The sequence below is a fragment of the Tachypleus tridentatus genome, chromosome 11 (assembly GCF_004210375.1).
Source record: "Tachypleus tridentatus isolate NWPU-2018 chromosome 11, ASM421037v1, whole genome shotgun sequence".
Taxonomy (NCBI): domain Eukaryota; kingdom Metazoa; phylum Arthropoda; class Merostomata; order Xiphosura; family Limulidae; genus Tachypleus; species Tachypleus tridentatus.
The window spans coordinates 82,729,812-82,755,505 of NC_134835.1; the positions used below are offsets into that span (position 1 = coordinate 82,729,812).

At 34.7% G+C, this 25,694-nt stretch overlaps 1 protein-coding gene across 7 annotated transcripts in view; it reads right to left on the bottom strand.

Annotated features, from left to right (window-relative positions):
* Positions 1-4,834: 4,834 nt before the first annotated feature.
* LOC143232616 (ras-related and estrogen-regulated growth inhibitor-like) overlaps positions 4,835-25,694 on the bottom strand; it is a 35,219-nt gene continuing 14,359 nt past the window's right edge. For 6 of the 7 annotated variants that reach the window (XM_076468242.1, XM_076468245.1, XM_076468249.1 and 3 more), the window contains 3 exons: positions 16,043-16,099; positions 9,400-9,482; positions 4,835-5,771 (listed from right to left, as the gene is read on the bottom strand). In XM_076468242.1, coding sequence (XP_076324357.1) covers positions 5,082-5,771; positions 9,400-9,482; positions 16,043-16,099 — 830 coding nt within the window. In that variant the 3' untranslated portion in view covers positions 4,835-5,081. The remainder of the gene's footprint in view (positions 5,772-9,399; positions 9,483-16,042; positions 16,100-25,694) is intronic. The other variant, XM_076468246.1, reaches the window with a different exon arrangement.

Genomic DNA, 25,694 nt, shown 5'->3' on the forward strand with positions numbered 1-25,694 from the left:
CAATTATACTCAATAGTATATCTTAGCTCTGTCCTTCGAGGGAAATAGAATCCTGAATGTCAGTGTTGTGAATGCGTAAACTTACGTTAACCAATCGGAAGACAACGAGGAACAGCTTTCTCCATTTTTGAAAACTCTATATAATTTTAAATCAAAACAGATTAATATTCTTAAAGATTTATCTACTAAATGTGTTTTGTCACCAATAATTTTTTCGAATAACAAGAACTTGGAATCAATTAATACTGTGTTTGTTACCCGATTCCTTAATTAACTGATAAAGAGTGTCGTGAAAATCTTGAAATATTCAAACATTTTCACTCGCTTTTCTCTAGTGTTCGAAATGCAATATATAACTGAAGTATGAGTTCTAAACCTAAACTGTTCATACAAAGTACATAGAATTTTATGCTAAAATTATAATGTATCTAATTATAATATTCAGTTTAGTTTATCGCTGCAATCCAAAATAAATCTGTGTAGAATGTTTAGCGAAAGTTACTACGGCGTCAATGTTGCCATCTTGTGGTTAGTATTGGAAATATCAAATTATAATTTTAAATAAAGAATTATTTCTCGTATATTCTGATATTCATTATAAAATAAATAAAATGTACTTCATTTTTAAACCAAATACCTTTCTACTATAGGTGCCTATTGAGAAAAAATTCCTTCTTAGGATTAATGTTGTAGACAAAAAGAGGCCGACACTCATGTCAAGTGGCAAACTTTGTTGTAATTATGCTGATGAAAAACAACTTTGTTTGGAATTTCGCACAAAGTAACTCGAGGGCTATCTGTGCTAGCCGTCCCTAATTTAGCAGTGTAAGACTAGGCAGTGGAAGGCAGCTAGTCATCACCACCCACCGCCAACTCTTAGGCTACTCTTTTACCAACGAATAGTGGGATTGACCGTAACATTATAACGCCCCCACGGCTGGGAGGACGAGCATGTTTGGCGCGAACCCGCGACCCTCGGATTACGAGTCGCACGCCTTACGTGCTTGGCCATGCCAGGCCCGATGAAAAACAAAGATACTTATTGTTACGCCCGCATAACATCGTACATGAAATTCATTTTGGTGATCAATTATTTTACTCTATCCAACCAGTCTTGTATTATATTTTATAACAGATAATATTTAATATATTTGGGTTTCGAAAATATTCGTTTCTCCCTAGCAGTGGCGATGATCAAGTTAAACACAATAAATCACTTGTTGGAACAAAAGTGTTTAGAAACGATGATCCCAGTCTGTTCTTACTCAAGAATTCCAATAGACGTCTGAAGTCAGTTATTATAAAATGCTTCCAGTTTTTCACACAGTTCTGTTGCACTGACATTAGTTTGTTTTTCATCTGACAAATCTGAAAAACTACACAATGTTTCATTGAATTAAATTTACATAAATCATTGATACATTAAGATAAATTGAAGAGTAACCTTCTTTACGAATTTAAGATTTTGTCGATAGTGTTGTTAAATAACTTGAGCTCGAAGTTTTGCTGTGTATCAAACGTATGTTAAATATAAACGACCCCAAGTGGCACAGTTTGCGTTCTTACAACAAACAAAATCATTATAAATTTCGTATGACATTCTTGTGTCATTTACTTATAGGTCTATATACAATCGAGTGTTCTTGCGAAAATGTGCACGTGAATCCCATTTTTTTCTGCCAGGTCCTTTGTTTAAACCATTACCTTTGTAAGACTTCAACAGCTGTGTACTGGGAAATAACATCCTGTTTTATGCAAATTCGAGATAGTTTGAAACATATTAAAATCACAATCCTGTAGCTACCTGCATTTTACCTAGGTTGATCTCACAAAGTAATTTATGCCAAATCACAAGACAAGTTTCAGTTTTGAGACTTAACACTATAAAAGGAATTTGTTTCGAGAACATAACTTTGGTTCATTGGCTCCTGGAGGCTAAGCATTAAGGACCTCTTCTCAATGGTATCAGAATGGATGAACAGTATAATTTCTTTCTTCAGATCGTATTTTGCCTTACTTTATTTTAATCTATAAACTATGTTGTATCAGTAATTCCAAATAATGAGTTGTCTTATATTTCAGTATATAGTTTTTTATAAAGACCATTATTTTTTTCTTTTTATCTCGGTTTCACTGTCGTACCCTTTGCCTTATACGTTTTTTTAAATACACTCAGAACACCTTTGGCCTCCTTTTGTCTTTCAAGGACGAACTAAAAAGTACAAGGTTTTCACCAATGTCTTCCTTACCATCTTCAATAAATGTGACAATCCAGATGATCATTGTCTTCTACTCTGTGTGGTTTATGTCAGCTAACAGCTCAATACATTAGTAAAATACAGATTGACTGGTTCATCTTCAGTCCAGAAGTTTTAAATGTTGACTTGACATTTTGGTAATCTTTACAATACTCTATTTTCATTGCACATCAGTGGAAGATTAGCGTCGAAAATTGTACTCTAATCGAAACACTCAATCATGTAAGATCGAACATTCAACCCATTGTATGGGTGCTTCTCTACTGGCAAATAATAATTGTGAATTTTATTCTTATGTTATCTTTAAGAAATCAAAGTTTCCAGATGTACTGAATCCATTTCAGCAAACAACTGTTATACCGTTAAAGCTATTATCAGCCATTTAAAGGGATCATACAAATCAAATATGCGTTAATCATTGTTTTATTTCTTTTCCTCTTTAGAAAAAAAAACTGTCTGCTGATTTCTGAGGTAAGGTATTTTTAAATAGTCTTAGCAAGATTAATTTATTTACTTGTTCTTATCGTAGGTGCTTCTTAGTGGCTTAACGGTAAGTTTGAAGGCTTATAAAGCAAAAAAATAACAAAAAACATTTCGATACTCTGAATGGACATAGCTAGTCTATAACGTCGCTTACCCTTAACAATGAACAAATCACCACATCGCCCCTCCACTTTCTTCAAATGTTGTGTACTTTAAATAAAAAATAGCACTAATTTATTTTTAACGTACTCATTATTCCCTCATTATTTGAAACCTTGTCAAATGAATTCATTAGTAAAATTATTTTTGTTTTGCGGTCTTGCACTTCGCCACCTTCGGCATGCCTCTACTTTGCTTATAATACTCGTAGTAGGTATAACACGGATAATTCGTTGAGTTACTTCATCCTTAATAACAAAGAAATAAATAAATCTAATTATTGTCCCTCCTTTAAATGTTTTCTTCAATCTTGCTGAGTGCCCGTCTGTAACTATTTGCTCTCAATTTAAATCATTTTCTTGTCTTCCATCTTTGTAATATTTGTTGCAGACTCTGTCTACAGGATGTAATATTTTCGTTGTGTAAAAAGATTGAGTTAAAATATTTATTACTTAACCAATGCATCACAAATATTTTTTCTTTCGTATTGCTCTTAAATTATCTTCTTTTTTTTTCGGCATTTGGCCTGGCATGGCCTAGCGCGTTAAGGCGTGCGACTTCGTAATCTGAGAGTCGCGCCAAACATGCTCGCCCTCCCAGCCGTAGTGGCATTATAATGTGACGGTCATACCCACTTTTCGTTGGTAAAAGAGTAGCCCAAGAGTTGGCGGTGAGTGGTGATGACTAGCTGCCTTCCCTCTAGCCTTACACTGCTAAATTATGGACGGCTAGCACAGATAGCCCTCGAGTAGCTTTGTGCAAAATTCCAAAAACAAACGAAAACAAAATTTTTGGCATTTTAACCGACCAGTAAATACCGTGAATAAATACTTCTCGTGCCCTCATGATGGCACAATACTTCATTTAACATCTAATGCTTTCTCTTTTGTTATGTCACTTCAATCTTGTCCCAAAAAGGAAACCGACGGGTCAGCAACGTCCTTTTGTCAGCTAGGAGAAATATCCAAATATTCTGGAAACATGTATGGACACGTGCTAATAAACAAAATCAAGTAATATAAGAGAGAGTAGACGTTGGTGTTGCAAGCTTGGAGGATGAACACAAGTGAGCAGTGCGTCATCCAGAAAGATTCTAGACCAGGATATTCTATCTATCATATGATCAACATAAATGTTTTTCAACCAATGTAACCAATAAACCGATACACCATATCCTATATCATACTGTTATTTCTACCATTCATCATCAGTAGAGACTGATGCTCCAACAGAGTCAGTAACTACTAGCTACATCAATATTATTCATGTGTGGTAGTAATCAGAATAGTTTAGTAAGAATAAAATGTAGCAACGCTTTCTGAAAGAGTAACTGACTATATAAATCAGTCTGACCATTGCCTGATGCTTTTCACCCAAAGAATATCTCTCCAGCAAATGTGCTTGATAATATCAATTGGATGTTCTAATGCACATTTTAACAGTCTGCCCCAGTGATACCTCATGTTCTAAAACATTAAAACTGCGACAGGTGTGGTCATCTCAGTCTATTTGTAAGATCTAAGCAACATTTACCCCTCCACCTCTATTCATTAATGAATTTACCAGAATATGTAAATGTTTTTCATGAAGGATTCAATATAATATTTCAAATGTATAGCCTGGGCACTTAAATAGTTTTATTATATACCATCATTTAAGACAATTCACTGTGAATTATTTAGATAATTTTGTATTTACAGTGTTAAAACACTCCACTTGTTAGTGCCATTGTTTACAAATAAATATATAGTGAAATTTTCCAAATAACTGTTTAAGTCACCTTTGAGGAATAATATTATTACTGATATATTTTTATCAGAAATTATTTATTATGATTTACGTTCATGTTTGTCTTGTTTTCAGTCTCAGAATTTTCTTTATTTTGCTTGTGGCTACATAAGTTCTTATAAAAAAAAACAAATGAATTCAACAAGAAACCATAAATATTTATTACATTACAAGATCTAGCGTTGGCTCAGAAAACATTAACTACCTTTCAATGAAATAAAAACTAACGTATCTTGCAGGTATGTACATAAGAATATATGTATTTTTACATCAAGGTAACATCAACATGTTATATTTTTAAATCCCTATGTTTTCCCACTACTCATGAACCTTAGCTTCTTGACATAACGTAACGAAATAATTTAAAATATGATTTAATATATTAATTAAGGCTTAACTTGATTCACTTCCGCGCATGCTGATGCTCATCCTTCGAGTCTGGAGTGGTGAATTGACTGCACTATGAAATCTAGCAGTCCTGAAGCGCCATCTCGTGGATGTGTGTAATGTTCCATCAGTACAAGCTCGTTCTCGAAATGTGGTTGAAAACAAATCATGAAGTGGGTGAATCGTTTGTTCATGAAGATTTTTTGCTGATTTTACGGGTGACCTTTCTTCCTGAAAACTCATCAGAGGAACCTTGTTGACAATAGGAAGCCTCTTAGAAGACGGTTCTGTACCAACATCACTGGAACAGCGCCTTATCTTACTTTTCTTATTCCATGTCTTCCAAATCTGATAAAGATGCCTAAATACGTTCTCTACCTCGTCAATCGATTCTCGTACTGAAATCTCGTGAAATCCCGCACAGTCAATTTCGTGACTTCTGCGTTCTCCATCCTCTCTTGATATCATTCTGTCGCCATATTGGTCCGCTTTGTTCCCAACCAACAAAACAGGAACCTCCGTCAAATGACTCGGAAATAACGGACCTCCCAGAATCCGACACCGTTTGTTATAAAGGTTAATCAGAAATTTTAGACGGTTACATTCGTCAAAGCTACATTTATCAGTTACGGAATACATCAAAATGAATGTGTCTGCCCAACGAATATTGGACTCCAGAAAAAACGGTTCTGTATCCTAATAAATAAAGAATATTTTTAGTGAAATGATACATTAATAAAAGTCTTAGAGATTCTTTATAAATTACTTATAAATATTACCCATAACTTACATATAAATATTATCCATTTCCGGGTAATAAAAGTATAAAATACACAGAAGACGGACGGACACTTAAGAGCTATATAGTGCGATATTTTAAGATTTATTTATAGGCCAAATCATATAAAGTTGCATTCTCAATTGCTAAAATATTTCACTCTCTTTAATGAAGCTCCCCAGTGGCTCAGCGGTATGTCTGCGGACTTACAAAGCTAAAAACCGGGTTTCGATGCCCGTGGAGGACGGAGCACACGTAGCCCATTGAGTAGATTTGTGCTTAATTAAAAACAACAACAACCGCTTCAATAAAACATATGCCAGATGTAAAAAGCATTTTATTTAACCTAATTTATTTCTTATGTGTCTAATTTAATGTCTTAGAATTATTACACCATTTCATTTCTAGTTTCCATAATGAAAAAAAAGTCATACGCAAGTACTTACGGAGGTAAAGAAGCAGTACAACAATATTTATATGTAACAATTTCAATCAATGACAAAATTTAATTGCCTCGATTGTTTACGTATTATTATTATGAAGACTTATTAGATTGTTAATCAGACTCAATGATTCGCTCTTGAAAATTGTGAACACTAAACGAAGTTATCATAGCATTTTATCGACAAAATATTGTATACTATTTAAATATCAGTGACACGTGCGAAAATAAGTAATTGTAGAAAAGAGTATTCCAGTTACAGATTGCGTTTTCCAAAATCAGTAATTGTAGAAAAGAGTATTCCAGTTACAGACTGCGCTTTCCAAAATCAGTAATTGTAGAAAAGAGTATTCCAGTTACAGATTGTGCTTTTCAAATTCCACAAAACCGTAGAATATTAAAACGGTAGAAAAGCATGTTTGTAATTTATTAATTGTTCCTTTTAAGAGATGTAAATTAAATGTATCTTAAAACGTTGATAATAAATCACATCACTAAAGTGTGAGTGTTGTTGAATATTTATTATAATGCAAAAGCGCAATGTTTTACCGTTAGGAACATTTCCTAGTTACTTTCTGTAGTTTATTTAATCTTACAGATGTGTGTGAGCGTGGCCCGGCATGGCCAAGCGCGTTAAGGCGTGCGACTCGTAATCCGAGGGTCGCGGGTTCGGGCCCGCGTCGCGCCAAACATGCTCGCCCTCCCAGACGGCTCGGTGCAGTGGGCTAACAACCTACTCACTTAAAACCCTGTTGAAGAATCCGCAAGTGATTGCGGCCCTATGTTCCTTGATGGAATCGAGTGGTGAATGAATGATGTGTGTGAGCATATAGACATCCTAAGTCAATAAATGATAACATGCTCACCAATACTCAGTTTAAAAATAAAACTACAAGAAACCCTGGTAAATGTCGGTCTGTATCAGTGACCTATTACTAGGCTATAAGAAACTCCAGCAGGCGTTAACCTGTATCAATAACATATCGCTAGACTATAAGAAACACTAGTAGGTGTCAATCCTTATCAATAACCTATAACTTGGCTATAAAAAAACACCAGTAGGTGTCAAGGATCTGTAGCTAGGCGAAAACATCTAATAGGTTTCAATCTGTATCGGTGAACTACATTAGCGTTAACTAGATCCATAGATGGCGTGACGTGGTTAGAAAAGTTGTGTTTGTTTGTTTGAAGTTACACAATGGGATATTTGTGCTCTTCCCACCACAGATATCGAAACTCGACAAACCACTGTGCCTTTACAAAAGAAACATTATTAAATTTTCAATAATACAACATATACACACTGTGGGGGAGGACACAAAAAAAGTCTTACATAACAAAGAGAATGCGCCAACGCTCTCTACATAGAAATGCAATGAAAAATTGACCGTTAGTATTGTAATAACACATAAACTCAACTGAAGTTTATATTCCAACAGCTACCATAAAGCTGATATGAAGAACCATTTTTTGAGTTATACCAACTTCCTACTTTGACCCGTGACCTTTCAACTTCGAACCGTAAGACACTCCCGCGACCAAAACCGTCTAGTAATTAATCACATAAAGAGGTGGGAGTTGAAACTGAGTAAGAAAAAGCACTACTTTACTACTATCTCTTCCTACAACGCCCGTCATGGCCAACCGTGTTAAGGCGTGCGACTCGTAATCTGAGGGTCGCATGTTCGCATCCCCGTCGCGCCAAACGTGCTCGCCCTTTCAGCCGTGGGGGCGTTTATAATGTGACGGTCAATCCCATTATTCGTTGGTAAAAGAGTAGCCCAAGAGTTGGCGGTGGGTGGTGATGACCGTATGTGGTGTGACCGTATATCAAGTTAAAACAATCTTATTAAAATGATCTTATTTTATTTTTCTTTATGTTTTATACATATGAGATTATAAACCATTTAAGGTGGCAGTCACACAAAACTATTTATCTCTGGATAAGTTCTTTATAGCTTCTGATATATCTTCACCGCAGCATCCTTTCCAAACATATTTCTAAATGCATCATCAGAATTGTATCCAATTGATACTTGACAAGTAAGTATAACATAAAAGCATATAAATCACAACTTAATTGTATAATATTTGTTTGTTTGTTTTTGAATTTCGCACAAATCTACTGGAGGGCTATCTGCGCTAGCCGTCCCTAATTTAGCAGTGTAAGACTAGAGGGAAGGCAGCTAGTCATCACCACACCCACCGCCAACTATTGGGCTACTCTTTTACCAACGAATACTGGGATTGACCGTCACATTATAACGCGCCCACGGCTGGGAGGGCGAGCATGTTTGGCGCGACGGGGATGCGAACCCGCGACCCTCATATTACGAGTCGCACGCCTTAACACGCTTGGCCACGCCGGGCCCTAATTGTATAATGATTAAAGGCGCTTTAGGAAAAGCAGACATTCTTTCACTTTCAAGCCCTGAATGAGCGAGTGGTTAGGTCTCTCGATTCGTATTCGGAGGGTCGCGGCTTCGAATCTCTGTCACACCAAATTATGCTCGCCCTTTCAGCCGTGAGGACGTTATAATGTGACGATCAATCCCACTATTCGTTGGTAGAAGAGTTAGGGTGGGTGGCGATGACTTAAATTAGAGACGACTAGCACATTCAACCCTCGTGTAGCTTTGCGCGAAATTCGAACAAATCTTTCACTTTTGATCTCGCTCACCCTTTAACGTAATTTATTTTGTTCGTCTATATGTCCTCCAGTGGCTCAGCGGTATGTCTGCGGACTTACAACGCTAAAAACCGCGTTTCGATAGCCGTCGTGGGTAGAGCACAGATAGCCCATTGAGTAGGTTTGTGTTTAATTCAAAACATCAACAATTATTCGTCTATAAGTTTCCGTACACCCTAAAATAAACAGCTATAATACCGACACTTCATCATGAAAAACATTTTTGGGTTCTGATATTGGATAACTTCCTTGCTGCTTTGACTACTTTCTAACGTATCTCTGATGATATATTACGTACGAAAAAGGGTCTCTTATAACATGATATTTAACGCAGAACTCGTACTGGTACATGGTATATTAATGATTATTCTTGAGTGTCCACAAGACTCTTACAGAGACTTATAAGTAAACTCACGTGACTGTGGCCTGCACTATCCAGAATGTGAAAGATTACCGCCTCGTTATTGTTGACTGCAGTTTCGTGGGTGTAAACATCCTCTGAAAGAAAATGTATCCACATCAAGAACCTAAAATTACTGATAATATAAAGAGGTAACATAATAATAATACTATAAAGAAGTAATATATTACTTATAATATAAATAGGTAATATAATAATAATACGATAAAGAAGTAGTAGTTGCTGTTTTCAATTAAGCACAAAACTACACGATGGGCTATCTGTCCTCTGCCCACCTCGGGTATCGGAACCCGGTTTTTAGCGTTGTAAGTACACAGACATACCGCTGAGCCACTGGGGCGGGGGCGAAGAAGTAGTATGTGTGTGTTTCTTATAGAAAAGTCACTTCGGTCTATCTTCTGTTGCCACCGAGAGAAATCGAACATCTGATTTTAGAGTTGTAAATCCATAGACTTACCGCTGTCCCACCGGGGGATAGAAATATTAGATCCCGTCATTTCTTGTAACATTTCTTATCAAAATCCACTAATAAAATATATTAAAATCAAGCTTAATATAAAATTTGTAATTGCACAATTTATTGTGTTAAGCAAAGTGTGGGTGATAAATACGTATAATAAAGCATCATTTTGTGGCTTTTTTCATTGTATCAAAAACTAATATTTCAACCACTTTCCTGCTGTATTTTCGCATGAAACAGTTTGTATGACGAATTTTCGCTTCATAATTTTATTAATTTGTATATTGAAGAGTTCAGATTTGTCACATGGTAAAGCTCTGTATTTCGGATCTGGCGATCCAGTTTTCAAGCCATGTGATACCACAAAATATTCCCGGCACTTTATGCCTGTGTCATAAGAATTACTGTAAATTCTATGTAATATGTGATAAGGTGCTGTTGACCAGTTATCTTCCATCTTGTCAATATTTCAAAATTAGTATCGGTGGTAAATAACCTCAGTGGCTTTGTCACGAATGCAAATACTTACATTGTTAACAAGAATTATTCCTAACAACCAAATTTTATCGTCTATTAATTTATTCATTTAATTACATTTCCAACCAGCTAAAATTTTCTTTAATTTTTTGCTATTATTGTTTTATTTAATTAAGAACCCGTCGATTATACTGGAGAAGGGTATTTCAGACGTACGGTTATAAGTCTCGGGTCAAATGCGTTTAACTATTCATTTCTGACTATTAATAAGTGGTTGTGAACGAATAGTGTGTTAAAAATCAAGCTCGTCATAGATATTATTTTTAAGTGAAAAAAACATGAGCTTACTGATCTATCAGAATTGGTAAAACAGCCATAGCGTTTGTAAGCTAAAAACAACCAATGACTAATAAGTTCAGAAGTAAAGACTTATTTTTTTTATAGGGAAAAACAAAGTCCGAAAAATTATTGTTGTTTATACTGTTTAACGTTAAGATCTTATATACAGTAAAAGTGATGGCATGTAATCAGTAAAACATATTTATTTTTCTTGTGTTTCGGGTAAGAAATACTGGAACAATTACTCCAAAATGTTTCAAAATGCACCTTTTTGTAATTTCAATTCTTTTACCTTTCTGGTAAAATATTCACGGGATTTCATATTCATATTAGGGTGACTGGTCTCTAAAGATCGTTTTAGTTTACTTGGAAGCATGCACTATGGAGCCAAAACTTTTAGACATAATATACACTGCAGATACTCTTCACGATTGACATCTACAGAAGTAAAACCAAAATCTAGATAACTATCTTCATATTTCTGATATTTCTGTTTCTTCACAACTTTGCTCTGTGGTTCGTCATCCTTTTCTTCACTCCCACACTTCTTATTAATATTAAAAAATATTTCCATTTTTATTCACAAGGACTGAAAATCAACAAAATAATTCACTGAGTTTCGCTAGACCTCAGAGACACAACAACCTTCAGTTATTCCGATTACTGACGGACCCGGAGAGTCGACAGATATTTATATACAAAATCTAACAAACGAGAAAGTTCGAGTCGTTGTTGGCGTAGCCGAAAGTACAAGTGAACAAAAACTTATCTCAAACAATCGAGAACGTTATCGAAAGGAATGTAGAGCGATCTAATGTTAAAACTGCGAACTACCTGAGCTAGTAGTTCACGCGGTGTGCGACAAATATCGATATCGCTGTGTTTCCCTCGAAACAGTTTTGGAACAACTGCTCTGATATATAAGATGACAAGAATCGCACTAAATTAAAGTTGCAATTAAAATCTGTTTCTATGGTATATTTGAAGCAAGGAATTCAAATACCCTTCATTCCATAATAAACTTAATATTTGTGATAAAAATAGTTTGACTACAGATGTGGGGCCTGGCATGGCCTAGCGCGTTAAGGCGTGCGCTTCGTAATCTGAGGGTCGCGCCAAACATGCTCGCCCTCCCAGCCGTGGGGGCGTTGTAATGTGAGGGTCAATCCCACTATTCGTTGGTAAAAGAGTAGCCCAAGAGTTGGCGGTGGGTGGTGATGACTAGCTGCCTTTCCTCTAGTCTTACACTGCTAAATTAGGGACGGCTAGCACAGATAGCCCTCGAGTAGCTTTGTGCGAAATTCCAAAACAAACAAACAAACAGACTACAGATGTGAATTTTTTGACATTTGTATTAACTTGACCTTTCCGTATTTTAAACTATAAGTGTGCAAAATTAGAATTTCGTCTGAAAATCTTTTTTTTTCAAACATTACTGCCAAGAGGGCCTTACCCTAAATACCAGAATTCTTCAATTGGACTGTTTTAATCACAATATTTTACTGCGTATATAAATTGCATTTCAAACAAACGTCTATCTGTCATAGTCCAGTAACAATTGAAAATACCACCAAATAAAAAGATAACAAATAACGGGTAGATAAGATCTGGATAGCACAAAATTAACATATAAAAACTTCAGGAGTCTAAACATCATTTTACTGTAGCCAAAATGAGAGCCACGACTGAGTGTTCCCAACATGTTATTATCAATAACTACCAACATAAAAAATAATTAATCAATAAAAGCAGACCTATAAGCAAACATTATAATAGTTTATTTTAATAATTAATCCTGAAAACTGTCAATCAGAGAAATGTTGATGTAAATGAATCCGTTACTTTAGAATCCCTGTAAAAATCTACTTGTTAACTTAGATTCTCTTTTCCTGTTTCTGGCCTGAAGTCTCCTGTATGAAAAATCAATTGGCGTTACCATATACAAAGTACATAACCACAATACAGCAAATTTCTTCATTTATATTATCGCAAAGCTACACAATAGACTATTTGTCAAATCACGTATTTCAGAGATATAAGTCCGTAAATTTACTGCTACTCCACTGGAAAACGGCGACAAAATGGGGGGATTGCAAAGTAAAAATAATTTTACCGATGCATTTGTTTGTCCAGCATAATGTACGTTTACAGTGTCTTGTGAGCATGTGTGCTACAGATACCTAATGGAAAAGAAGGATTAAAGCGCTCAGTTTTCCTCCTATAAGAAATAGGTATATCAAGTTTTTCAGAAAGAGTGCAAAATAAGCATATTACACAATATATGTAACAAGGGCGATGCGATGTAATCCGAATGTGATAACAAAGGCGATGCGATGTAAGCCGAATGTGAGTTCAGAGAACGTTCTTAGTTTATTTTTTTATTTAAGGAAACTCGCAGAATAAAAACCTTCTTATCAGATTATTTTTGAGTTAGTAATAAAATAAAAGTACAATATAGTTATAAGAAGACAAAGTAAACAGTGGAATGCGTTTCTGTTTTCTTATAGCAAACCCACATCAGGCTATCTGCTGAGCCTACCGAGAGGAATCGAACTGCTGATTTTAGCATTGTAAATCCGTAGACTTACCGCTGCGCTAGCGGGGGCGAAAAACGGTGCCTAAAGGAAAAGTGGAAGAAAAACGTGGCTAATTTGATAGAAGATACGGTATTTCTCCTTGCTGAATATTGGAAAATAAAAGCAGAAAAAATATTTGCCAGAAATAAAACACTTTTCTACATTTTATGCAAAGATAAGCACTGTAAAGAGTGATTATTTGTTTTAACTTCGTGCAAAGCTACCCGAGGGCTATCTGTGCTAGCCGTCCCTAATTTAGCAGTGTAAGACTAGAGGGAAAACAGCTAGTCATCAACACCCACTGTCAACTCTTGAGCTACTCTTTTACCAACGAATAGTGGGATTGACCGTAACATTATAACGCCCCTACAGCTGAAAGGTCGAGCATGTTTGATGAGATGGAGATTCGAACCTGCGATTACGAGTCGAACGCCTTAACCCACCTGGCCATGCCGGGCCTAGGAGTGATTGACATTAGTGATTTTAAAAATACGCAATAACATGAAAATTCATATTACCAGAAAATCTGTCCTAAGAACTTATCTTGAACAAGTCTCAACTTGACGAGTAAAACTTTAGTAACTTAAAGATCTCAAAAGACACTTTAGGATTAAACATAAAACCAAAATTATAACAAACGTAAAATGAAAATTTAATTTTGATAAATTTATTGAAAAAAAGTACAAATTTGTCAAAACGGTGAAAATTCACCTTCGAAATAAAAGAGCAAAGTTTTCCCTTGAACATCAGTTAATGAAACAAATAGTCAAATAAAAGATCAACCAATCTAGTGGATATTTTTTTTCTAATCACAAAATGTGTGAAAACGATGGAGCATAAATATGTTACAATATAACACTTATTGATTAAGCGACATAACATTGCTAAATCCACACGACTCGTTCAAACATTTTCACCATTAAGGAAGAGAATATGAGACAGTAAACAAACTCTACACCGGATTTATTTTGTCATCTACAGTCACATGAGGATTCACTGGGTTACATTCCTCAGCGTTAACCTAGTTGAAATGACTAGCGTTAAGTTACTTGAAATTCCAATTCTCAGCTGTTTATGGTGTGAGTTTTATTTTTAGTTTTAGTTCATGACAACTAATATGGTATCTGTTATTGATGGTGTAATAAATTTGAATGCGAAATATAACTGGAAAGTTGTACAACCCCACATTTTCTGATGAAGAATAAATATTATGATAGAATTATATATTCTTGGAGACACAAAGATAAATATTAACTAAGGCTTAAATTTATTATGGTAACAAACTAATCTTAACAACTAATTTTCAGTTTAATACATATAAAATATAGATCGAAAACATTACCGAAATAATAATAAAAGCAACGAATAAATTAATTAAATAAATTAATTAAAGCTGCTCATAAATTCTGAACGAATATCCGAATGTAGCTCTCTTAAATGTATATATATATATATATATACCTATCATGTGTGTTACGTCATATAGCAAACAGAATGAATAAATAATTACCATAAATGAATTAAATTCAAAAATATAAATGATGAATATCTTAGATGGTGTTACCACAACACAATTACACCTGTGACGTTTCATAAGTAGATCCAAACTTGAGGCTAAAAGTGTATTTAATTAAGGCAAATGAGTTTCTTATAAAAGGGATAAAGATAATTTTCGAATTTTAAACAGTTCAGATATAAGTAAATAGAGCTTAGAAGGTGTAAAAATAACCTTAATATTGTAGATATATTGATAGAAAATGTTTGCAAGTTAAACATATTGCATACTGAGTCACAGTATTTCGATTGTTGAAACATTAATCACATTTTATAAATTCGTTTCGAAATAATATTGGTGCTTTTGTCACCAGTTGGTTTTTAGATTAAAAATCACAAATCATAAATCTTCCTCAAAAGTGAATAAAGTGCCAGGCTTAAGCTCCAGTGGAACACCAGGGTAAAAAAAACACAGAGCATTAAATGCATTATACCGAAACGTTATGAAATACGGAAACCAAAGAGTCACGTATCATCTACAACCAATAAAAAAGTCGTGGTAAAACAAATTATAAAATAACGACATTTTGATTTTAATCGGTATCACGTAGTAACAGCCCCCACCGTAGCTCACTGGTAAAATTCGGGGTTTATAAAGGTAACAATCGAGTTTGAATTTCTACAACGGGCAAAGCACAGATAACTCATAACGTAGGTTTGTGTTTAATCACAAAGAAACCAAAACGTAAGTAATGTGATGCAATCGGAAACAGATCGAGTTTAGGAAAAGTATGTTACTGTCCTTTCCAATGCAATATGTTAATATGCTCAGAATATAACCATGTGGTCAGATCGAAGGTTTAGAATATCTAAGACTAGGGTATATTTTGTACTCAGTAGAACTGGAAAACAAAGGAATCTGAATGAAGTTGGGGTATAGGACCATCCAAGAAGAGAGATTCAGTAAGTCGTATCCAAACAAAATTAAACAAACTGTGACGTCTTGCAATAGTTGAGAATTCACGCACACTAAGGCCAGAGACAACAGTTGCCCACGTTCCACAGGTAAAGCTCACATGCGATGAACACATTGTTATGAGAACAGTAGCAATTCTGGTGAATTTTCTCATTCCAATTATGAATAATAATACGAACAATAATACCAATATGACTGTCATAGCACCATTATGGTCAGTCGGTATATATAAAACATTGAGTTAACAAGCTAAAAACGTTATATAGAACATGAAAAACATGGTAACAAGAGCAGACACACAAAATGACTACTTACCCAGAGTCGGGTCGTAATCACCAATGAACCTCTTGGTAATGAATCGAACTGTTAGAGCTGAAAAACAATAACGATAAAAAATGTCAATATTTATTGATTAGACAAGACGTAGTTTGAGTTTACGAGTCCCACAAAATTTTAATTTTTCTCTGTTTGTTTCAAAATTTCCTCCAAAGTTGCACACGGAATATCTGCGCATTGTTGTCCCTTGTTCTGAACTGATAGACAACAAGAAATGTAGCTAGGATAGTATGTCCACTGCAGATCATAAACTACTCTTGTCTGGGCATATCAATTACTAGTCCAACATACCAACTAATACCCCAACATATCAACTACTAGTTAGACATACCAACAAATAGCCCAGCATGTCAACTAATACCCCAACATATCAACTACTAGCTAGACATACCAACAAATAGCCCAGCATGTCAACTACTAGTTCAATATACCAACTACTAGTCCAACATACCAACTAATACCCCAACATATCAACTTCTAGTTCGACATACCAACAAATAGCTCAACACATCAATTATAGTTCAATATACCAACTACTAGTTCAATATACCAACTACTAGCCCAACTTACCAACTACTAGGCCAACATACCAACTATTAGTCCGACATACCAACTACTAGTCCAACATACCAACTACTAGCCCAACATACCAACTACTAGTTCAACATAACAGCTTCTAGCCCAACATACTAGCTACTAACCCACGCACGAACTGCCTATTACATAAAATCAATTTGATATTAAATCCAAATGTGAACACCTCTATTTGAAAAGGTAAATCACATTTGGTTGTCCCATCTCCTCACAAAATCAGTGTTGAACTGTTAACGTTTAATATCAAAATTTACGTTCTAAACTCATTTTCGCTTTCGTCCTAGGCTTATATTGCTTAGAAAACGGGTTTCGACGCTCACGGCGGGCACAGCACAAAAATACTATAGTGTAGCTTTGGGTTTAACCACAAAATTAAAACATAACCAAATTTAATAAAAGTTAGAACGAGGAGACGCTTTACTAAGTTTCACTTCAAAAGAGCTTGAATGCAGTAATGAATTTGTAACGGTCAAACAACGTGGTAATGCTCTTATCCCTATACAAATTAACAGAGTATGGGTTTAATTAGGTTCGGCTATATGAAGCTTTTCAGAAGTATGGTGTGACGGTCACTATTTTATTATGTGTGAAATAACAATATGCTCGTTAACACTTAATTCTTTCTCTATCAAGTAAACACCTTTGTTCTTGCAACATGCTAAAAGATGTCCTTGAAGTGTTGTGCAAAGTGTAGTCAAATAGGAAATTTATTTTTTTAAATGAGCGCATTTTGAAGCCTCCATGATGAAAGGTTTTAAGGGTAAAACTCAATGAGAACGAAGCCTGATTGCTTCAAAAAAAAAAAAAACTTTCATGTTGTGAAGTCGTTCTAATTCTTATTTAATTTTGCTACACAACAAACCAAGAGAAACTGGAGTTTTCAAGCCCATTAGAAGATGCGATCATCAGATGCGCAATACATAAAACTTAACTGTTCATAACTAAGTAACTCATATACCACTTATATGATTATTTCTGAAATTGCGCCAAGAAGTATTTGATAGTTTGATTGCTTTTATGAAACTCCACTGACGTGTGTTTACTTGGCATTGTTATTCAAATGGTGAAACTGTGTGCTTCTAAATGCAATTAGAATAACATACTTAATTGTTCTGTCAGTTATATAAACTAGCATAGAACGGGCATAGTTATAAAGATATATATATATAGGTGTATAATTGGTCAGTTCATTACCATTTTTCTAGCGTAAAAAGTAATTCCCAGCAAATTAAGGCTCATCCAGGAAATCCGTAGTAGGGTTTCGTTGTGTGTATATACAGTTCCTTCGATTTACTTAATTGGAATACAGACAAACAACTAATGTTTAAGAAGTGAACCTGGACAACAAATCACATTTCCTGGCTCCAAACCAAAGACGTTTACCAGCAAAACATTAGCAAGTGTTTAATTAGGAATGATTACTTTCTACGATAGTGAGCATCTCGTGTGGTTTAACCACTAAGTCAAATAGTTTGATGACACATATCATTAACACTATGACATTTTGATAAATATTTCCCAGTCTCTACAAGATAGAATCTACTTTATTAAAAATTGAGGCGAATAACATCGGATTACGTTTGTTTGTTTTATAGCAAAACTATACTGGGCTCTCTACTATGTCCACGGGAAATCGAAACCGGGATTTTAACGTTGTAAGTCCCTAAACTCACCTCTGACCCAACGGGAGAAAGTATTGGGAAAAAAACAGTTTTCATGCAAACGAAACAGATTCCAATAGTTTTAATTAAAACCCGTGTTTTTAAGTATTCGATTTAGTAACCAAAACTAGACAGGTTATTTCAGACTTTATTTGTTGCATCATTTAATCAGAAAACAATTTAGTTCGAGATGTTAAATGTCAAAATTTGTTTCGCACAAATTGATCTATAGTTTTCTGAAAGAGCTTAATGTCATATATATATATATATGTACAAGTTCTAACTGTTCTTGTTGTTTTATTGCTATATTCTATACTATACATGATCTTAATTTCTAGGTAAATCTACATACCAAACCTGAGACTATTGAAAAGACAATTACTAGAAAAAATAGTTTGCCACAACAAGACATCATTTGTGGTTTGACTGTTTTAGAAGCTCATAATTAAAATCATGCGAAAAAAATGTTCTTATTATAATACCTTACCTTTATTATTTCACACATACACACAAATGGATGCAATATTTATTGATATATAATGCTTATAAATATTACATAACAGTTCTTAAAGATTTAAAACAACTTTCAAACAACCAGGCCAAAACCGAAAATCATCGTACATAAAAGAGGCATAATTAGAGAACTAAGCTACAAAGTGAAACGTGAGAAAAATAAACTGTGCTTATTAAAAGAAAATTATGCAGAAATAAAAATCCAGATGTAGAAAAAAATTAAATTAATGGTAATCAAGAATAAGTTCTCTACTACTTATCTCGGCAGCCAGATTTTGAAAAGTATTTGATCCTTAAACGCTAACAAAAAATAATTATAAATATAAATACAAAGTTCAAGTTAACATTACAACCATCCCATAATTATTATCTACCTTTATGAAAGTGTAATGAACCTAAGCTGCCTAGCTGAAATTTATATTTTTGAACGTATAAAAAAAAATATTTTGCTCCATATTAAAAGGCGCGGCATGGCCAAGTGGGTTAAGGCGTTCGATTCGTAATCTGAGAGTCGGGGGTTCGAGTCCCCATCGCACTAAACATGCTCAACCTTTCAGCCGTGGGGATGTTATAATGTCACGGTCAATCTCACTATTCGTTGCTAAAAGTATAGTTCAAGAGTTGGCGGTCAGTGGTGATGACTAGCTGCCTTCCCTCGAGTCTTACACTGCTAAATTAGGGACGGCTAGCGCAGATAGCCCTCGAGTAGCTTTGCGCGAAATTGACAAACAAATAAACTAAATTAAAAAAAACGTAAAGTTAAGGTTCGCTCAGTCATATTATTATACGATTAAAGTGTGCGTCAGTTCGTTAACTGAACTGAAACACAGTGTATTCCATAGCTAAACAGTACGTTCCTGTGTCCCTCCTTGGCACACGGTTCGCGCGTGAAGGCATAAATAAAGTATTTGGTTTTGTTTGTTGTTAAGCGCAATGCTACTTGACACGCTATCTTTGCTGTGCCCACCACGAGTATCGAAACCTGATTTTCAGCGTTATGAGCCAAAAACTTATCGCTGAGCCTCTAAGAGAAGGGAGGTATTAGTGTACTTGAGATAACTTACACCTTATAAAATAAATGGCTATATTTTTGGAACAGTTTTTGACACATCTGTATATGACTACATGCTTAATGCAACAGTTTTTAATATTTGTATATAGGCTACATTTTAAGTGTAGCAGTTTGACACTTTTATATAAGGCTATATTTTTATGCATAACTTTTTTTATGTGGTTTGCCTACCACGGGTATTGAAACTCAGTTTCTAGTACTTTTATATAATGTTCATATAATATTATTATGCTTACATTTTTTGGACTATTTCATATTTGTTGTTAAATATTTTGTAATCTTAAATTATTTTGTTCTCCACTATTATATTTAAACTTATAAATATAACGTCTGCATTAAGAATAAATTATTAAATGTTTCATAAATCTAACTAGTAGGGAAACGATTACATTTTGTATAAGATTGAATGAATGTTAAAATATGTTTGTGTTTAGTACATGTGTACTATACGAGTCGGCCTGGCGTAAGGCGTGCGACTCATAATCCAAGGGTCGTGGGTTCGCGCCCGCGTCGCACCAAACATGCTCGCCCTCCCAGCCGTGAGGGCGTTATAATGTGACGGTCAATCCCACTATTCGTTGGTAAAAGAGTAGCCCAAGAGTTGGCGGTGGGTGGTGATTACTAGCTGCCTTCCCTCTAGTCTTACACTGCTAAATTAGGGACGGCTAGCACAGATAGCCCTCGAGTAGCTTTGTGCGAAATTCCAAAACAAACAAACTTCAATTTAAATTAAGATTTACTTTCTTGTGAAAAAAAGAAGTTGATCTTGCTGTTAAAAATTTAACTTATTATTATTGTTATTTATGATAGGAGTTACCCCTAAATGTTTATTAATTTTGGGTAATGTGGTATTAAATCTATAATGTTGTTTATCGAAAATTCTTAATCGTGAAAAATAAACTGTTAATACACATTTTAAAAACGTTATGGTAGCGTATTATTATTTAAAATGTTGGATTATAATAGGATAAATTTGAAACAATATATTAACGTTGCCATGTGTCATATAATAGTTGGTAAATACTTTGGGGTATCTGTGAGTTATTTTACTGTTAATAATTGATCCAATTACTACATTTCACATTTGCTACTTTTAGCATTAACATTTCGCCAATTATTTATTATTAGCTTTAAGAAATAATTACAGAAGACAAAAATTTAGCTTTTTTTGTAATATTGCTCGCTTTTAGTAAGATATATTCATAAGTCAAAGAGACAATCCAAAATCATCGCGAATACCTCAAGAGCTGACGTATACAACACATTAAAACACCTGATACAAAGTTTTCTAAAGTAACTTTATCCCTCCGAGCCCTGCACAAACTCGACAACCAGAATTCTATAATAAGTTTAAGCTGTAAAAACCTTGTTATTCTTTTGTTAATTCGACCTAAGCTGCTCCCTGAATAAATGTTTGGAATGGACAGAGACTCGCACAGGAGGTTAATCTGGTTGACTTCAATGTCAGCCAAATTAACTTCCTGATGTTAACATAACCAAGGTTTTATTACAACTAAATAACCAAAGATAGTTTCCTGCGAAGATGAAAAAGAACAGGATTTAAACTATCAATTAGCAATTCCAGGGCTAGAGATGAACTAAATGAGTCAATCTATATAGTACTTCTAAAAGACCCAAGTGAAAATGGAACCTTTGGAAGTGACCTTGTGAATGGTTATAAAATAAAAGCAATTTTTTTTTCAAAAACAACTAAGTAACTAGATTTGTAGACATCCACAAAAATACTTATTGATTCCTTAAGGTGGTTCAAAAAACAGCTCATCACTTATAATGATAACAAGCCATGGAATGGTAGGCTAATAACAAGAGCATAAACTTTTTAAATATGTTATTTCTATGGATTTACCTGGAATAATACGATTTGGAGCTGATGATTCCAAATCTTGTATGAGTGTTTTGCTGTCGCATCAGATTTTCTCACAAATTTAATTATAAAATGTTCTGTTTTATGCACATAATATGAACATAATATTAGATGAAGCATTTAGAAACAAATTAAAACCTTTCAACTCCGCACCAAAATAACTTTATATTAAATTATGAGTAAAGGAACAGTAGTGCAACAAAATTCACAGGAATAATCATTTTAGATTACTTTTCTTTGTCTATATAGATTATCAAACTTAGATGAAATTCTCTCTTTGGCTCTTTGGATTTCTTTTGTTATCAAAAAACTAATAACAAACAAACAAGTTATTATTTTAGCAAGCAAAAAATATATTTGATCTTATATAGGCACACTGGTCCATAAGATGATCGCCTAATTCCGTAGAATAGTGATGTTATGGATAAAAAAAAATAGTCCTCTGTAATCTTATGTAATCCTGAGAGTTTCCAAACAGCAATTAACTTGTATACTGCTTTAATCAATCTCCTCAAAAAAAACAAACCTTGCTAAAAATACCTGGATATGTAAAATAACAGAAATAATAGTGAATATGTAGTTAATAGGTCTGGGTGGTTGTACTTGTCAGTCTACTCAACGACTGTGTCGTCAACAGCAATAACCTTCTTGGTTAAACATTGCTTTTGTTTTGTCCAGGTTCACACCAATAGGTTTATACTGCCATCATCCAGGTCACAAAACATGTCTTGCAAACCCAGTAAGATTTCTGGAAACAAAATTATATTGCCTGCAAACCTTGAAATTTTCAGCTTATTTTCATTGATATCCTTATCCTCCCAGTTTATGTTACAGAAGATAGTATCCCTCATACATAAGGTGAAGAGCTTTGGAAATACATTATCCCCTTGTCTGACTTCTCTTCCAACCTTTATTTTGTCGCTGGCTTTTATGAAATTTGACAGTGGATCTTACATTGTTTTAGATATCTCTTTGAATGTTAATATATATGGCTGTTCTAAGGGCATTAGAATTGGTTCAACGTCACTAACTCGAATGCATTCTCATGGTTCACAGATGCCGTTGGCATTCTTGTGCCTTCTCAACAGTAGAACACCTATATGTAGTCAATCTATCCTTTTCACATGGTTGATAAGAGCTCAGTTTAGATTACAGTATATCCATTATCATTCTTGAAAACACCTTGTAGAATACTGCTAAGGTGATAGCTAAATGGCGTCTAATTCTTGGGTTCACACTTATCACTGTTCTTGTGCGACAAAGTTGAGCAGTGCTAATAAAATGAGGTTTTATTTAAGGTTGTTTCTTTCTGAAAGTAGTCTCTGTGTTAGTGCAATCTGTGTCACTGTACTCCTATATAGCTCTTCTCTAAACCATTTTCATTAAATGGTATTAATCATTAATTACCGATCTACCTTCCTTCAAAATCAACATATTTAGTCTTTCACGAACTTGATTCTGCTTGACTTGCTTGTAGCTTTCAAATTTTACAACTGATTCTTCAAGTTGTCTCATATTTTAGTATTTAATATCATTCTTCATATTCCTTTTTATTGTTTTGCACACTTTTAAGTTTTTATTTCACTTCCACCATCTTGCATAGTGCCTCGAAATCTGTTTTGTAGCCAAATTTTTCTCTCTCTTTCAGCTTATTGATATCAAAACATAATAGGCTCTTCTTCATCGATTTATCTCTTTCAAACTGTGTATTAATACATAGTGAGATCTGTTTTATTTTTTATTGTACTTCTTCAGAAGAGTAACATCTTTTTCCTGAGGCCAATCCATCTTTATTCCTGTGGGTCTGCTTTTTGAATAAGGTGTTCATGATCTTCATACTGCCCTGTTATATTTTGCAGAGTTTATCAGTAACTTACCTCTGACATTTCTGTAAGCATACCTGTAGCCACTGAGGCTGGCCTCATTTTTTCTCCTGTTCCAGTCCACGCATTGAACTCTCCCACTCTCATCAGGATATTATAGTGGACTTTATCTTTTCTCAGTAATTGGTTGATATCTTTATATACCTTCCCTATATCATCATCAGTATTACTGGTTGTTGACTAAATGCACTCGAATAAACTAGATCTGTTAGTGTTTATTGGTTTTAGTCATCAGCTGGGTAACACGTTCTAAAACAACTTTGAAGCTGACATGTGATTGGCGATTTTTAATAACCATGAAACCAATTCTATATTTATATATCGTCTCAGATCTTCTGCAATATAACACGTGCCTGATTATCAACTTGATAGCACTATTATCTTACTTCACAGAGTATAGCATCGTTCCATAATATTCTTGAGAATTCAAACTTCTAACACATGGAGTTAAGTGTGTATATACATTGTAAGGGCAAATTTTCATATTTCAATGGTACTCTGTCTGAACTCAACAATTCTTAGAATCCACTGTTCCTTCCTCCTTTTCACGCTTGTATATGCCAGGATCTCCAGAGATATTGGTAAATGAGGACCATTGTATTGTTGTATGTTTAGGTTAATGCTAAATGTAGTGTGATATTCGCCATGCGTGGCACAGCAGATGGAAAAGTCTTTTCAGACACTATCTGCTACTAGCCACCGCCTAAATCAGCATTCAAGAAAAACACTCTAGACATGAATTTGATCACATATTTCTCTTCATCTTTTCAACATAATAACGAGGATCTAACCTCCCCGAATGCAATTGAGTTTAAATAAGTAACGTATATCTTTGGAAAATGATTCAACTCCTATTTTTAGTATAACGTGCCTCCTGGCAAGTTAGGATCCATCATAGTCGAAGAAAAAAACACGAAGCGTGTTGAAGTTTTTAGATATAGTAATTAACGCTCCAAAGACAATGCAATCAGTTACAGCTTTCATAAATAAAACTTCATATTGTACAGGTAACCCTTGGTATAGTTTTGTGTCTAATAATAAACAACAAACAATAACAACTTGATATTGTAATACAAGAATGTCCTTTGATAGCGCTTTACTTTACGAAACATGATGATTTTACATTCAAAATAAATGTTTGATATTACACACCCTTGAGCACAATATATCAACCATGTTTTCTAGCCTGCTTGTAATTATTGTTTTCACTAGAATGCTGTATGACAGTTTGTAACGTAGTGATTAAATATATCTTAAGTGCTGCTTAAGTTCTAATAACGACCCAACTCTGCTCGAAACCCATATATTTGCCGGACACCATTGTAAAGTTTGGTTTGGTTTGGTTTGGTTTGTTTTAATTTTACGCAAAGCTACACGAGGGCTATCTGCGTTAGCCGTCCCTAATTTTGCAGTGTAGGACTAGAGGGAAGGTAGCTAGTCATCACCACCCACCGCTACCTCTTGGGCTACTCTTTTACCAACGAATAGTGTGATTGATCGTCATATTATAACGCCCCGACGGCTGAAAGGGCAAGCATGTTTCGTACGACAGGGATTTGAGCCCGCGACCCGCGGATTACGAGTCGAACGCCTTAACCCACCTGGCCATGCTGGGCCTGCTTGTTGTGAAAATAATAGAAGTGGTACTTTCTTTATAAGCTCTTCTAACATTCTTTAGGAAGGTAATTTGCCCCTCCTGTCCCCCATCCCGCCACAATTGACAGCTGCAGTGAAAATGCTTTTATTACAATTTTTTTAGTAAAACTACACTAAACATCTGTTCAATACTTTATAGCTAGCGAAAGAAGCTTTTGTTAACAGAATATAGTTCTCTCACAAGTATTTTTTGCTGCAAGTAATACTAAAATTAGAAGGAATTAATTAATATTAATATTACTTGGAAGATATGTTATTAACGCAATGTTTTCCAGCTTAAGATTCCTTTAGTCTTTCAAGATATATCGGCATTTTCAAAACATTTTTATGACCTTTTCCTATCTCTTCTCCTGAAGACACCATTCGC